The sequence below is a fragment of the Urocitellus parryii genome, chromosome 6 (genome assembly GCF_045843805.1).
Source record: "Urocitellus parryii isolate mUroPar1 chromosome 6, mUroPar1.hap1, whole genome shotgun sequence".
NCBI lineage: Eukaryota > Metazoa > Chordata > Mammalia > Rodentia > Sciuridae > Urocitellus > Urocitellus parryii.
Genome location: NC_135536.1, coordinates 43157428 through 43174900, shown reverse-complemented (window position 1 = coordinate 43174900; position 17473 = coordinate 43157428). Strand labels below are relative to the sequence as shown.

General features: G+C 31.8%; 1 protein-coding gene across 1 annotated transcript in view; it reads right to left on the bottom strand.

The window, feature by feature from the left end:
• The window catches only part of Scfd1 (sec1 family domain containing 1), a 94240-nt gene that overhangs the window by 61066 nt on the left and 15701 nt on the right, over positions 1–17473 (bottom strand). The window contains exons 6-10 of the mRNA XM_026414197.2: positions 17268–17355; positions 13831–13920; positions 10946–11001; positions 9867–9952; positions 7329–7428 (exon numbers count right to left, since the gene is read on the bottom strand). Of these exons, the coding sequence (XP_026269982.2) occupies positions 7329–7428; positions 9867–9952; positions 10946–11001; positions 13831–13920; positions 17268–17355 (420 nt within the window). The remainder of the gene's footprint in view (positions 1–7328; positions 7429–9866; positions 9953–10945; positions 11002–13830; positions 13921–17267; positions 17356–17473) is intronic.

Genomic DNA, 17473 nt, shown 5'->3' with positions numbered 1-17473 from the left:
AAATATAAAAAAGGGCTGGGGATATGGCTCAGTGCCCTTAGGTTCAATGCCTGATATATATATATATATATATAAAAGGGAAAAAAATCCCACCAGGAAATGCTAAAAGTATCTAGAAGTCTTTAACAGTCTTGTTTCTTTTCACGAGTTAAAGCAGATATAGGTAGAGCATCAGATGGCTAATGTTTGGATATCAGAGGTGACACCTATTAATGCAGAGCTGAGATTTGTTACACATGTGAAAAAATGCAAAGTAAAATACAAATTTTTATTTTGGCAAGAATTTACTACCCCTTAAACTCCAAAAACTATTATAGCCATGAGTAAACAGCTAAGTAATTCAACAGATGTAGTTTGGAGCCATAAATCAAATATCAGCAATTAACGTTTTTAACATTCAGGTGACATCAGCTCATACCAAGGAGACCCTTTAATTTGAACTATCAAAATAAGCAATGAGAGAAAAATAAAACACAGTTCAGGGGAAAACATAAAACCAGGAAAGGAAACCACAAAGCAGCTGTACCATCTCCTAAGGCTCTGGCTCCTAACTTACCCTAAGCAAGGAAATGCATCTTCAATCATTTGAAGATGAGTACCTATGTTATCTTGTCCCTGCACATTAACCTCAGGAGAACTCCAAAAAGGAATGTGACTTTCTGGAGAAAATTTTTGCCTTAAGAGTCAGTTTGGAGACTAGGGATAACATCAGTATGAGAAGAGATGATAAAGAAAAAGTGTGATGACTTATGTATATTTTCTCCAGAAGAGGCAAATACTTTTCCTTCTAAATCAGTTATTTACTTCAGACTTAAGATATGAGAGCTAAACAGAAACTAGGAGTTTCATTGCCTCTTGTCAAAAGCAATTAAAAAACAAGATATGATTCAATAGATTAATACATCAGGGTTTCAATCTAAAGGCACTGCATGTTAACTATTTCAAATGTTTTCTTTTATGTGTGTGTATGCACACGTGCATGCAAGAAGGAGAGACAGAGAGAGAGAGAAATTAAAGCATTATGTGAAAAATTAATGTTTCAAAGCTCTTCCCTAAAGCTAATAACCATGAAGGGAAATTTTAGTTCCTAAGCAAAAAATAGTCTAAATTTATTTCTACTGTCCCTGAATGCTTCAGAACCAGTTCTAGGTCAATAGTAGTGATTATGCCTTAAAAAACCTAATTTAGAGGAAGTTCTTAGAAACTGAAATTCTATTTCTTACTGAGAAAGCAATTAGATACAACTATTAAGCAATCTCCTACTTCAGTGAGCACGGATAACTGCGCTCAATGAGAAGAGTCCAGAAGCTTTGAGAACCACAAGTTACACATTATTCTCCATCTATCACTCCACAACAGATACATTCATTTTAAATACAGTGGGCTTCCAGGTAAAATTGTATAAATCTGTAATTCTACTAACACTGTTCTTGAGAGACTGAAGAAACAACATTCTTGATGACGAGGCATGAGCTTTAAATTGTATAGTTTCTGATTTACATAACAGTTATGGTTTCTTTGGCTCATACAAATCAGTCTGTCAAATAAAACTCAAGTAAAACAAGATTAAAATATACTCATTAAGATAAAACAGATGAGTTCTACACTGATGCTTTTAAATTGTGTATAAGAATCAATGGTCATTACTGTATTTTTATAACTTTACTATAATAAAGTTATAACAAAATGGGCTCTTTCCTAAAGAATGGGATAGGGGCTAGGATTGTGGCTCAGCGGTAGGGCGCTCACCTAGCATGCGCAGGGGCCCTGGGTTCAATCCTCAGCACCACATAAAAATAAATGAATGGAATAAAGGTATTGTGTCCAACTACAACTAAAAAAATAAATATTAAAAAAAGAATGGGAAAGACCATAAAGTACTATTTTTCTCACCACTGAAAATGCCTAAAGCAAAGACATTCCAGTAGAGATTAACAATCCTAGTAATCCAGATTGTTATTTAAACCCTATTTGCCATTTAAAGGAACCAGGGCTTTTGGGGAAATGGCCTAGTCCAAGTCTGGAGAGAAAATGAAAGTGATGAGTCAGAAAATTTTTAACACCTGAACAAGTAAGCAAACAAAGACTAAAGGGTCATGCCAAGAGGACACTGAGGCCAGAATGAGCCAAAGATGAGACAATTTGTATATCAAAATGAATGACTACAATAGTTAGATATATATTTCAGATATAAAAATTCCCTAGTTCATAAAATAATATTAAAAAAAAATCAACCACCTTACTGACTGCTTTTAAAGACTGTTAGGGTATTAACTCATTCTAAAAGTTAACAAATAACAAATCAAGCATTCTTTCTGTAATCCCAGCAACTTGGGAGGCTGAAGAATGAAGATCTCAAGTTCCAAGCCAGTCACAGCAACTTAGTAAGACCCTATCTCAAAATAGAAAAATAAAAAGGGCTGAGAGCTGAGCGCAATAGTGCACGGAATCCCAGTGGCTGGGGGGTGGGGTGGGGCTGAGGCAGGAGGATCTTGAGTTCAAAGTGAGCCTCAGCAAAAGTAAGGTGCTAAGCAACTCTGTGAGATCCTGTCTCTAAATAAAATACAAAATAGGGCTGGGGATGTGGTTCACTGATTGAGTGCCTCTGAGTTCAATCCCTGGTAATACCAACCCCTCAACAAAAAAAGGGCGGGAAATGTGGCTCAGCAGATAAGCACCTGGGGGTTTAATCCCCAGTACCAATAAGTAAGAAAGTAAGTAAGTAAATAGTACATACTTTTCTCACTTAGATAAAAATTTAATCCAAGCTATATGGAGATATAATGAAATGATCCCATTTAAAATATAAATGCAATCAAAGATATCTTCTGGCCTTTTACCCAGCCTACATCCCTTCTGTATAAACTGCCTATCCACAAATACTTTTAGGTAAATATTTAAAACTAGGCTACCACAGTAGCTGCCCATGAGGTTTTATAGTAATAAAGATTAGTAGATCAAAAGAACTTCAACCATGGACCCAAAGCATCAACCTATACTATGGCATTACAATTACACATCTTGTAAGAGAATGGGTGTTGATTTTCTGATAATCTTTTAAAAATAAATATTTATTTGGAAACAAATTCCTGTTGTATTGAGTGGCAAAAATATATATTTTATTAAACTACCTATATATTTTAGTATAAATTCTGATTTAATGTTTCAAATAGCAAGAGTCAGCAGAAGACAAAAAAGATATAAAAAGAAATTGCAAGCTTTGAAAAGACAAAGATACTAAGATGAAATATCCACCCCTCTGACTGAGGGTAATTAGCACTCTTTGCAGCTAACAATCAAATCCACCCCTCCCACAACCAAGATATAGTAAAAAAGAAATCACTATTTTCTAATTGTTAATTTTACTTTTTATGTCCTGTTAAGGAAAGGGGCATTGCAAAGCTTTTCATCAGAAGGGTGTACTTCCTATTTTAAGTGAAAACAATCATCTTTCTTTGATTTTTCTCATTGGTACACAGAGGAAAGATGTCTAAATTTTTGCTGTTGATTTTGGGGTCTAATATATAAATAATTATCAATGGTCCAGATTTCTATACAAAGATATATTTTTTTAAAGATCTTTATTTTTTAGTCATAGTCGAATACACTATAATTCATTCATTAATTAATTTTTATGTAGTGCTGAGGATCGAACCCAGGGCCTCTCCTGTGCTAGGTGAGCACTCTACCACTGAGCCACAACCCCAACCCCTCTAGACAAAGATATCTGATAAATAAAGCAAACTGCAACATTTAAGTTAACATTTTCTATCTAGAACTTCTACTCCATCCTGTGGAGGCAAAGGGTATAATTATTAGGAATTTTAAGAGCACTGAAGAAACTTTAAAAAGTAATGGTTTTAAAACAACATGGTTATTGCTCACATATAGAAAGTGCTTTAAAATTAATGAACAGAATTAGGTCACTGTAACTTGTGCATTTATTATAACCAAACTCTTCAAAGACTGACAACTTTTTACTATGTGAAAATTAAAAACAACCCTTGTTGTCTTCTTTCATCATTTTTTATTTATAGAAAAAATTTTGATTTTAAAGACTAGGAAATAAAAATTAGTATATTGGCCAATTTAAAACCTCTTAATAATATTCCTCATTATTCTCATTTCATTCTGGAATAGTGAAACCTCATCAAGGACCTGAATTAGTTAGCAGTGTTCTGTATTGGGAATCTCTGCCCTAAGTTACGTATCTCAGTTTTCTCTTCTGACAGAAGACTCAGCATACTTCTTTACACTGAAATTATTTGTACCTGTGTCTCATCTCCTGTACTCACAGCATCTTATGTTTTAACTTCCTCCATGAAGGAAGTCAAGAAGGTGTCAGGAACCTTTCAAGTTCAGGAATTTGAAATGATTCCTAAATATCTCAGTGATCTGGATAATTTCTATTTCACAACCATCAAGAGTGAAGAGGTGACCTCTAATCTGTACGCTCTAAGACCCTCACCTCTTGCTCCTACTCAATAGTCACAGCTCCACAAACCAGTATGATTGGAGACCATTAATACTTTCTCACTAAGCCTATTAACTCCTTAGCCCCTGACACCCTCATCTCTCATCTCCCATTCTCACCCAACTCTTGAAATTCTTTTGTTATAACTTCTGAAACTCACACTCAGTCACCAACAAAACCTCCCATTTTGAACACCCCCTGCCAACTTACGTACCTTTTTTGCTCTAAGTGAATACCAAATAGCTAGTTAGCCCTTTTAGACTTTTGAGAAGATACTTTTCTGTTGTTTGTTTTTAAACCTCTTACACAGCTCATATCACTGGTCTTAGAACTGGATTAGATATTTTCCTTGCTACTCCAATATCCTTTACTTACTCTCTTCTCTAAAACAACTCTAGTTTTGAAACTCTGATTATCAGCCTGTAATAGTGGTTCTCAATCAGGGACAAAATTGTTCCTTCTAGGACCCCCCATCCCCAGGAATGTTTAGCAATGTGTGAAGACACTTTAGTTCACAACTTAGAGAATGCTATTGGCGCTATTATAGAGGATTGAGGCCAGGGTTGATGCTAAACATTCTACAATGTATGGGATAGCCCCCACAACAAAGAATGATCAGGTCCAAAACCAAGGTTGAGAAATCCTGGTCTACATTACTCACCACTGCCACCTGCAGTACATTCGCATCTCCTGCATCATTAACTTTTTTAAAAATTTTAAATCATTTTTTATTGGCTCTTTTTAGTTGTACATAATATTAGGATTCATTTTGACGTAATTATAAAAGCATGGGATATAATTTGCTTTAATTCAGTTCCTCTTTGATTATTCTCATTGGTACACAAATGTCTTTCAGTTAAAAACCTTTTCTAAACTCAAATTACCCATCCAGCAATCACTGCCTTTCTCAGCTGTCCTATACAGGGGAAAAAAAAAAACCAAAAAACTTTAAAGGTTTTAAAATGTTTCTCCTTCCAATCTCTTTTTAAGTCACTTTGGTCATTGTTTTGCCCTCCACTGTTGGATACCCAAGTCACCAAATGACACTAACACTGCTGCACGCAATGGTGACTTCTTAGCCATCAGATCTTATACCCCCTTCCATTTCTTTTCCATCCAATAAACATTTTTCCATTTGTAAGGGTCAAATTTGAAGTCAACTTTGAGGTCTTTCTTTTAGATTTCACATTAAACTCACTGACAATTCTATACTTTATAGTCATCAGATAATCATATCCTTACCATCTCCATCCTGCTGAAAGCCACCATCATTTCTTTCTTAAATAATTCCAATAGCCTCCATCTTAAAATATATACTAGATGTCACTTTTACTCAAAATGGTGGCTGCTCCTATTCTCTGTCAAATTAAAAGTCAACACCTTTAAGATGTCTTGTGTTATACAGTCTCCTGTGTCCTATTTAACCTTATTTCTTACTTTAGTGCAGCTACCTACCTGCCTTCCCATCTTTCAAACGTATCTGGAGCCCTTCTGCCTAGATTGTTCTTTTCCTAAATAGCTGTATAATCATTTAGCCCTTACCTCCTTTAGATCTTTTTTCAAATATCATTTACTCAGAGAGATCTTCCCTATTTAAAAATTTAAATCCTATTCACCATCATCTACTTTATTCTCCTCCAGAGCTCTTTCCACCTTCTGAAATGTTTATTTTACTTCTTATCTCTTACTAGAATGTAAGCTCCAGAAAGAGGAATACTTGTGTCTTTGTTATTGCTGTAATCAGGATCTAAAATGTCTGTTAAAGAGTAGGCACTCAATTACAGGTTAAACTGAATCATCTTACTCAACCTCTTACTTTACATACTACCACCAGCTTCTACGTCTTATTTGGGGTTTAATTTGGTAGTTCTCCTGATTCTTTCCACCCTCTCTACCGAGTTGGTGTTTCTTTGACATTCTAGAGTCATGGCATAGGATTCTAGGACCAAGAATTATGTAGAATGGCCAATTTCTGCCAGTAATTTTAAAGCTGATTTACTGAAACAAACCCTTTAGAGCAATATCTAGATTTCAAAGAAATGAACTGTTAAGCCAAATCATCTATTACATATCTTTCATTTCCTGTTTATGTGGCATTCCAGGCAATCTTTTAAAAATGATACTGTTATATACTATAATCCATAAAGGCCTGGGTTAGGAGTTAGTAAACTAGAGTGCTGATACTAGAGTCAATGATTTGGGTTCAAATTCTTAAACTTCTTTTGATTTTCTATCAAATGGAGACTATTCTCATTCTATTACAATGTCTTGAAATTATATGTGTATATATTTTCTTTCCTTCTACTGCCTTTGAAGATAGAGGCTGTGTTTTATTTATCTGTGTACATCACATGCTAAACACAATATTTAATTGATGAACATAAGTATAGATAAATATAATTTTTTAATTTTAAGCATAAAATTAGATATAGGGAATTATTTCAGAAAACATATAGTATTACATATTTAAAAAGTTATTTATTTTAGCATAAAATGAGGTTTAACTGACTCCTACAGAAATGAGAGAAATTACAGTTTTTTTCCTTAGGGAAAGCTCATCTTTTAATTTTGATAAAACTTACTGAGTATGAAAAATTAACAACTAAAAACATGGTTGTTCATTTTCCTTTATTATTTTTTCCCGTCACTGTCAACAATACCATAAATTTATCCCATAATAAAGATCATAAATTTGGAATTTTAAACTTTAATTCTTCACTATTCTTTAGCATCAACATCATTAATTTTATTTTTTCATATTTTTCAGCTTTATCCTTCACAACTTTGTTTCTGTAGCCATATCAACTCAAACATTACCACATTTCAGTAATGGGTGCTACATTTAGCCTCTTACCAGTACATCATGCACCAGTGCTTGATATGTCCAAGTATGGTGTAATGGAGTTGCCAAATCTATGTTTCTGTCAACAAGGACTAATAAAGGCCTTTGGAAGCTGTAAATATATATAAAAAAAATCATATAAATCTTGATGGCAATGTATACATCTAAAATTTTCTAATTCTTTATGTAGTGTATACCATTTTGATAAAAACAATATGCTGATTTTGAACTCCATAATACTCTGCTTTAAAATATTTTTTGAATATATTCAGTGAATTATGGTAATGATTTGGATTACTTAGAACCTATGCATAATGTTAGACTGTATTACTCAAGGAAATTTCTTCAAGGACATAATCCATACAAATACTTTTACAAAATAATTTTTGTAGTTAAAATAAGTTGCTGGTCTTCTCAGATATAAGTTTCACATTTTTCAAAAAAGGGCAAAAAGGAATAAATATTATCAGATTCAGGAAAAAAATGAAAAAGAGTAGAATCTTATAAATTTACACAGATGTTTGACAGTTTAACAAGTTATGAATTAAAACTTTTTTTTTATAAATACAAATCCAAAATAGTGGACTCTAGGAAAGAGTCTCAAAAAACCATATCCTATTATAATATACTAAATGAAAAAAGTTAAGCCACAATGGTATCTAATTATATAAGTACTCACTTAACAGACAAGGCATACACACTTTATATTACAGTTTAGATGAGGAACAGACTAAAAGCAAACAGAGGCACAAAGTCATTTGGCTACCAGATGTCTATAGACGTTTTAGAGATATTGTTCAGAGGTGGTATTGTTATCAGAAAGAAGTACACTCCAGGTTTCAAAAGTCACTGTTATCTGAGTATATTAAGTATACACATTTCCTTTTGCAAGATAAATCTGATCATTTTACTAACTCATTACACCTTTCTAGGCATAGGTCAGTGGACTTACGCCTACTGTACTGACTGGGCAGTCACAGTGGCACCCTCATCTCCTGCTATTACTGATTACTCCAGAGATAGGTTGAAGGCAAGGGAGGATGGTATATAGCAGGGTTTCTTAACCTGCTATATACCATCCTCCCTACATAAGCACTACTGACATTATGAAGGTTTGTCTTATAGGAAGTTTAGCATTGCATGTCACTAAATTCCAGTAGCATTTACCCAGTTGTGACTACCAGACATGTTTCTGCACAAAATGTCTGTGGGGTACAAAAGGTGCCCTGATTGAGAATCACTAGCTTATGGGTAGATTCAAGTATATTTAACAACAGTCCAACAAGTTGCTGATTAAAATAAAATAAAACACATCTAACAAATTAAGAAACAAGACAAAAATACTGTGGTATGAATAAATTTTTTTTTAAAATAGTGCCTTGATGTTAGTTTCTAAGGCTTATGCCCCAGCTATATGAAAAGGCAATTATTAAGTAAGGATAATATAATGTCTACTTATGGTTACAAAAATCAGGTGAAAATGTGATGTTTCTGCTCTGCTTAATGAGAAAAATTTTGAAGAATATTTAGGACCAGCAATTAAATCAGAGAACAATTTAAAATAATGTGGGAATAAAGATGGCCAAGCAATTGAAACACAATGTTAGAGTGAACTATGAATTATAGCAGCAGTATATAAGACTATAGAAACCATCAAAATTGAATTGAAATAAAATATATGAACATTTATCATGAAATTGTATTGCTAATGGGCAGTTATTTCACTGGACTTCTCCTCCTCATCCCACTAGCTCATTAGTTCACCAAAGTGGGAGTAAGCATTAATTTTCCAAAAATATTATCTCTTCTTTATAAGTAATTCTCAGCATTCTGGACTTAGCGGTGCATGCCTGTAATCCTAGAGATATTTGGTACTGAAGCAAGAGCAAGTTCAAGGCTTGTCTGGGCAATGTAGCAAGCCCTAGTCCCAAAATTTAAAAGAAAAAGGGCTGAGATGTAGCTTAGTGATAGAGCATCCATGGGCCACTACCACAAAAAACAAAACAAAACAATTTTTTGTTGTTTTGAGCAGGTTTCTTTACTACATTTCAACATTCTCCATTACTACTAATAATCAAAATGTACTATAATACAACACTAATAATTAAGCAGTGACTTTAGCATTACTAACACATGCTAGAAATGTTAACAATGACAGAAATACTTTGCAAACATAAGCTATTAGTATTGCAATGTAAAAACAGAAATTTAATAATAAAGTAGAAACAAATATAAGTATTTAAAGTTTATCACTTTTTAAATTACCATGCGGTTTAATGATAATTGAAATGGCTCTGAACTTCAAGGTCATATAAAACAGAAAAATTCTCTTAGATGATAAGATGTAATAGAAATTTCTATCAAAAGAAGATAGTTTGAATAAAAAATTCCATTTTTATAAATAAGAACTATCTGAGTCAAAACTCTGATCCTGATTAAAAAGAAACAAATTCCTACTATAAGGATAAGGGTACTCTATTATACAAGAAAAATAACAAAACTTCTACATGTTTTATTTTCAGTCCTGTAAGTATTTAACTAACATAATACCTGAATTGGCCAGCTCCAAGTGTGTCACCCGTAAAAAGACTGTTTCTGGCATCTCTTAGATTTTCTCGAAGTTTCTTATCTAGTTTCTGAAAAATCAAAATGTAAATTAACTCAAAACTCTCTTTTAACTTTATGTAGGGAAATTTACTTTATTCTTAAGTCTCATAACCAAGAAGTTTAGAATTTTTTCATAAAATAGCAATTCTAAAATTTAAATATTTTAGCCTAACTATTTAATATCATTGTAACTTTTGCTTGAAAAATATCAATGTCTTTTTTACAGTGACTCAGGTCATTTCATGAATATGCACTTTTCACAAATTTTACTTTCGGTACAGGAAACACTTTGCAATAATGACCCACCCTCTCTTCCTAAGCATGGCTCTGTTGTTCCAAGGAAGATGTCTACACAAAGAAAATGCTCATTTGGGTTGGTGGGAATGGAAAGAGTGTAGGGTGCGACAGGCCCAAGAAATAAAGAATATAAAGGAAATCAGCCCTCCATTAGTCAGTGATTCATTTGGGATAATACTACTTCCAAAATGTTAATGTGTTTTCCTTTCTTACCATAACACTTGCCTTTTTCCTTTTCAGAAATTCTTTATCTTTTTTTCCCCTTAATCTTTAAAGAAAATTTGTGAAATGTTCAACTTATACCGAATATTTTACTCTGAGAATGGGATAGCTTTAAAATGTACTTCACTATTTTAAAAATGGTCAGGTTTCATAATAAATACTGCTCAGTGAAGTTAAATATTAAATGATTTGGGAGAAAAATAAGTGTAAAATACTGCTTGGAGATACAAAGCTGAATGAGGAATTTATATTTTAGTAAAAAAAGAAATAGGCTGGAGTAGTATATTAGAGTAAATAATTTGTCACGTAGAAGTACAAAATGATTACTTTTTTTTTTATCTCTTGTGGAATCCAAATATAATAAAACAAAAGTATGTCACTGGTACTTAATATATAACCTATAATAATCAAATGCTTAATATTAACAAAACCACATGAGGTACTTATGGGGAAACAATTCACATAGTATTATTTATATTCAAGTACTATTTGCATAAACTCACCACAGCCACCATTTCTGCTGCTGTTCCTCTTGAACATCTGATGATAGGAACAGCACCTATTTTAACAATAAATGTTAGTGATGATCTTGGCTCACAATTAAAATGGATGTTTATAAAATACATCATCAAAACATACATAACAAGAAAAACATTTGAAAATGGTTAAAATGGTAAATTTATGTTATATATATATATATATATATAGCCAAAATAAAAACTACAACAACAAAAACAACAAAACCCAAACAAAACAAAAAACATAATATATAATAAATAGATGTATATAATTTCAGGCTACATAAAAGGATTTATAATCTCAAGAGTAAAAGTAATGTTTCAGAAATGAACCTTCTCATTAATAAAGAAAACACGGACTCATGAAAAAAACATTTTTTAAGTAACCTAATCAGTGTCACTGATTCCCTCCCACCCCCCAATAGATTGACTAAATCAACATTTTGACCTCTTGCAGGTAGTTTCAAAGAATAAGTTTACTCTTGAAGTCTTCAGTTTAATTTGACCTCAAAGAATTAAAAGACCTTAGCCAATTTTGCAGTTTGGAATTGCAATTTTTTATTTTACCAATTAACAACAGAGGATCTTTTTTAACAGAGAATTTTCTTCTTAGAAAACACTAATTTAAAAGATAATAGAAAATATATTCTTCATGTGTAATGTTCTTAAAATTGGGCCACCTCAGTTGATTACCAAATCAACTCATTGGACTTCTTAATTTCTCTTGTCCTTTATTATTGCAATACATGTTAGTAAAGGCTGAAATATTAAAGTAGAAGACAAAATCATTGCATTGGAAATCTACTGAAACAAACTAAAAACACTGTAATGATCACATGTTGAAGCTGTGTCACTTTAGACTCTATAGGAACACACACCTTGTCAACTGTTAATGTAGAAACATGGAATATTAGCAAGATTTTGAAAATGATGTTTTCTTCTTATGGCCTAGGTTATATAGGTTTAAATTATATTATAAATATGGAAAGTTAACTCTCTTAATTTTAGCCACCACCCCAAATAGTCATCATTAAGAACTTGAAATAGACTCCTTTAGGTTGTTTTCTACATATACTCTAATAAGTCTGTGTATGTATGCACATGTATAAAAAACAAAAATATTATAGATACTGTTCTGAAAAATTACCCCCCCACACCTTAATTAAGTATTAATATTCTTCTAGGTCAGAGCAGTAGTAATTTCAATTTCTCCTTTGAAGGAGAAAAGTCACTTTTGGGCACTCCATATACAATAAAGGTGGCCTTTATTATCTAACACGTCAGTGGCCTTAAAACATCTCTTTTCTAATCTATCTTTACTTTGAAAACATAGTTATCACCAAGCAAAAATAAGCATCACCAAACAAAAATAAGCTTTATTCCCACAATAACCCTAGCAATAGGCAGAAATTTGGAGATAGTATAGGCTGGCAAAATAGAAAGATAATTATCTGTTTAATGACTAGTTATACATACGTATTGTCTTTAAAAAACAACAACAAAAAAGCTCAACTCATTTGAGGGCATTGAGAGCTCAGACAGAAAGTGGATAGAAATTAAACTCTTCAAAGAAGTGAATCACTTGAGATGCAATACATGTTTGGCCAGCTTTTGTCCTGAGGGTACTTTACATGGCACACAGAAAAAAGACTAAGCAGAAAACAGGAGATTATAGAGGTGAGAAATCAAAGATCTGAGTTCAGAGCTGGAAGTTAGAGGAGGGAGCCCTAATTTTGCAAACAAATTTTCAAAACATTTGTCTAAATCCTACACTATACATGATATCTCTTCTTTAATTTTCTCATTTGTAAAACTTTCAGTTTTATAAATGATACTGTTTATTTGTTGTAGTATCTATAAAATTAAAACTGTAATCAGGGTTATAAACAGATCTATTAATAACAATAAGGCATAGAGTTTTTTAAACATAATGAAGCTTAACAGTAATTTTAGATGATCCAAATAAATATTTAAAAATTTTAGAACATAGGTGGATTAGTATTACAAGCAAATTTAATGTTTTCTAGAGGCTTTGGCATTTCCCTTAATAGTTATCAAGCACATTTCTCTTAGAAGTATGTTTGAGTGGGGAAGGGGGCTTGGAAGTAGGAAAGATGGTGATCATAATGAGATGGACATCATTACCCTAGATACGTGTATAATTGCACAAATGGTGTGACCCCACTTTGGGTAAAACCAGAAACGTCAAAAATTGTGCTCCATTTGTGTACAATGAACTGAAGAGTATTTTGCTTTTATGTATTACTGATTAGAATAATTTTAAAAAAAGATAGGATTAAAATTTTCTTTTAGAACAAAGTAATCTAAATACTTAGCAAATACCTTGTGGATAATTTTTTCCTGTATCTGCATCTTTTTTTTTTAACATATTTACATTAATTTTCACTATATATGTCTTCATTAGCATATCACAAATTTTTGTAGTTTCCATTTACTTGTATCTAGGTCTATTTCTTTCCCCTGCATTACAGTTTTTAAAATTTCATTTAGTGAAATTCTATTAAAGTAAAAAAAAAGTATGTTTGAAATTTTTTGTAATAAAATATGAAAAGAAAATTAGCAGGTACATTTGTGAAGTTACTACCAACAATTTAAATAATATATTAAAAAGTCACAATTACCATGCTATCTAAGGTGACAACTCAAAACATCTGTTGAATACCAATTCAAGAAGCATAACAATATTAAGTTATCAGAAGAATTATGTTTTTATATAATGTACCCTAACTGGAGAGCCTCTAGAGATTCAGATAGGATAAAAGGATCATAGAATGGTGCTGTTGACTAAAACGAGTTGTTAAACAATTCATTTCCATTGAAGAAATAGCCAGAAAGATTTGAAAACTTACCCAATGTAACAAAAAAGCAAAAGAGGCTGTCAACAATAGTGTCCATAACAGTTTCCATTTCTGTATCTGTGATATCTGGCCTATTAATGGCTACAATGACACAGGAAAAGGAGAAAAAAAAAAGACCAAAACTTATGCCTTATCTTTATTAAATCCTTAAATTAATTAAAATGCAGTTTGATATCACTTATAACACTCAAGTAAAATTTTTTGCTATAAACTTTAAGGTATTGTGATTGAACCCAGGGTTTCAAGCATGCTAAGTAAGCATTTTACATTGAACTATAACCCCAGCCCTATAAACATTTTTTAAGTAAACAAGTATATATTAAACATTACACTACCTCAAAAAAAAAACAAACAACAAAACACAGAAAATCCTACCTTACTATTAGAATTGTAGTAAAAACAAATCCTCTCACTATATAAACTGTACAGAATTTTTGCCAGACCTAATAAAATTAATACTGTGCTCCATGATTTTATTCATAAACACTAGATGGCTTCCAGAAATTATATATCCTGTTAATCAATTACTATTATAAAAGAACAATGCTGGTAAAACCAACACCACATATCATTTTCTTTGTATTTTAGTAAGTTAAATGTATTTCTTTTCTAATCTACAAGACTGAACATAAACAGTTTCCAACTTTTTGTTGGTATAATCATCACCCTGGGAATACAAAGGAAGAAAAAGATTCTTTGAAAGCTTTTAAAAGTTAAAGATTCTGGGGCTGGGGTTGTTGCTCAGGGGTAGAGCACTTGCCTAGCATGTGTGAGGCACTGGGTTCAATTCTCAGCACCGCATGTAAATAAATACATACAATAAAAGGTATAAAAAAAGTTAAAGATTTTAACCCTTTTCCTACATGCATTCAATTCAACAGCTGTGAGGTAATTCTAAGAAAACTAATTTTGATAAGCACCTTAGAGGGTTATGATGCAAACAGAACTTGGGGCTATACTCCAGGGAAAATTGTTGCAAAGAATGTCCCTGACAGTCAAAGACCTTGACTTACTTTCAGTTATCTCCTTCTTACAATATTTAGACCCTTTGTCTGACAAAGTACTAGTGGAAAGACTGACAAAACTAAATATTATCTACACGGTATTTTATTTTGGTACCAGGGATTGAACCCACGGGCATTTAACCACCGAGCCACATCCTAGCTCTTTTTTTGTATTTTATTTAGGGACAAGGTCTCACTGAGTTGTGTAGCACCTCGCTAAGTTGCTGAGGCTGCCTTTTAATTTGTGATCCTCCTGCCATAGCCTTCTGAGCTACTTAGATTACAAGCATGTACTACCGTGCCTGGCTACACAGTATTTTAAATTTTCCAATACTCTGAACATAAAAACAAATATAACATTTGATATAACTTGTGGTTAACATTAGAAGAAAGCTGAACCCACTGGATATATCAAAGTATCTAAACAAAGTGAGGTCTACCTAGAGAACATAAAAATAATGAAGAATTCAATCAGGCATACAGAATCCAGTAGAAGAAAATGTGCTGTTACTAAGATGCTGCAGAATGATATCTATCCAACTAAGATGAAAGATGTGACCTAAGGATACAATGTGAAATTTATGATTTCAGAAAACATGAATTATGGTTTATTCAGTCAAACACCTGGTACAGTTAGAGACTGCATTCAGCTCTCTGATCTTAAACCCTGGCTTCACATCAATAAATGAGAAATAATCTTAAAAATCACAAATACTTTAATCCAACTTGAGATAACAAGCTACTTTGTCTGAGATAATATTTCTCTTCTCAGTCTCAGTTCCAGAGGACAAATTTGTCTCCTTTATTAGATAAATAACTCACCAATCCATAGAATTTAAAAAGATCAAAAATCAAATCCATGTTATTAATATGTTTAGGAATATCTGTTTAAAATTTTGTTTAAAGCACTTAACAATGCTTGAGAGAATCTGGCATACAATTACTCACTGGTTAAAAGAACTATCTTTGGAACAAGACTGCCTGCTATTTCCTGACCCAAAAGTAAAGGTGCTTTTTTTTTTTTTTTTTTAATAAATAGCTATTCCTCATTTTTCTCCTATGGAAAATGGAAATAATACCTATCTCACAAACTAATTCTGAGGAGTAAATAGGCTTATATTATAAAGTAGCTAACACAATGACTGGCATAAAACAAGTAATTTCTACTACTATTATTATTGAGAGTCTGGGTGATTAGCTATATGATTAAATTAGTAATTAATCCATTAGTTCCATTAGCCCATTCATGAAACACTTAAAAAACTTAAGCAACAAATAAACCATTTATGATAACTTTGAAATAATTATGTTTTCAGAGTTTTTTTTTGAGAAAACAGGTGAATATTATTAGTAATAACTAATAATATTATTGTTAATAAATTATATAACAAGCTCTAGATTATTGTTTCCAACTCATTTTAATAACCCTTTGTAATTTTTTTTGAAATACTGGCAGAATTAAAAACCTATGTTATACTGAAACTTGTGATCTTTTTAAAAAAGTTGACAGGTATAGGAAAATTTAAATTTATTAATATTTGAATGCTTAATGAATTTCAGATTACAAGTTTAGTTTTTTTTAAAAGAACTAATTAAATATTTGGGCAAGTTTAGCTTGATCATTTTATAAATTTGCCTTGTCTGGTATGTGAATTATTTTAAAAAAAGAAAATACAGTGAACCTATTGATATAATGCAAAATGTTTAAGGTAACTTAAAAAACTAAGTTTTCTGATTATTAGGAGACTTTAATCTGTTCAATTTAACTAACCAAGGAAAAAGTAAAGGTGTCTATTTTTATAACTTAAACTTTTAAGAAATATTAGGTTTTAAACATGCTAAATAAGTTGCTAATTAATTTACAAACCAATTAATTGTAAGGGTACTTTTGTGAATAACAACCACGATAAAAAAAGAGAAATTCTCTCACCCTGATAATTCAGCAAATACATTCCTTTAGAGATTTTGTTTAATTTGAAAAGAGCATATTACCGATCTTAACAAAATCAAAAGATTCATACTCTATTTCCTTAGAGAGCTTATCATGTGAGCTAGTATTTTATAAGTATAGAAAAATGAAGTGTCTTATTCTAAGGTAAGGACTAGGCAATTAACTTTATCCTGAATTAAAATAGTGTCTTACTTGGTATGAATGAAGCATTCATATGAATTACTATGGGAACACATAAAAGGTCAGAGAATTGGTACTTCACTAACTTTACAAAACAAGTTTATTAGATGTTTATATATGAGAGAATTTAGTCTGACTTGTTTTCTCTATGTGCTTTAAAAATTTTTTAATAGCTCACTGTTGTAAATAAATCTGGTTTTAGAGTACATTATATACATGTTCACTTATTTTTTGTATATACTGTACTGTTCACTTTGTTAACAATGAATTGCAATATTCTTATTTTTACATACCACGATATGAAATAAGCTCCTTGTTTTGATTACACAACACAAACATATCATCTTCCAAGGTAATAAAATTGAGATACTGATCAAAAACCTAAAAACAAAAGAAAAGGTTTATGTATCTATTTTATAATATAGACATATTTAAAGAAAGTTTAATCTGATTTAATCTAATAATGGCAAAAGTGGAAACCATCATAATTACATTCACT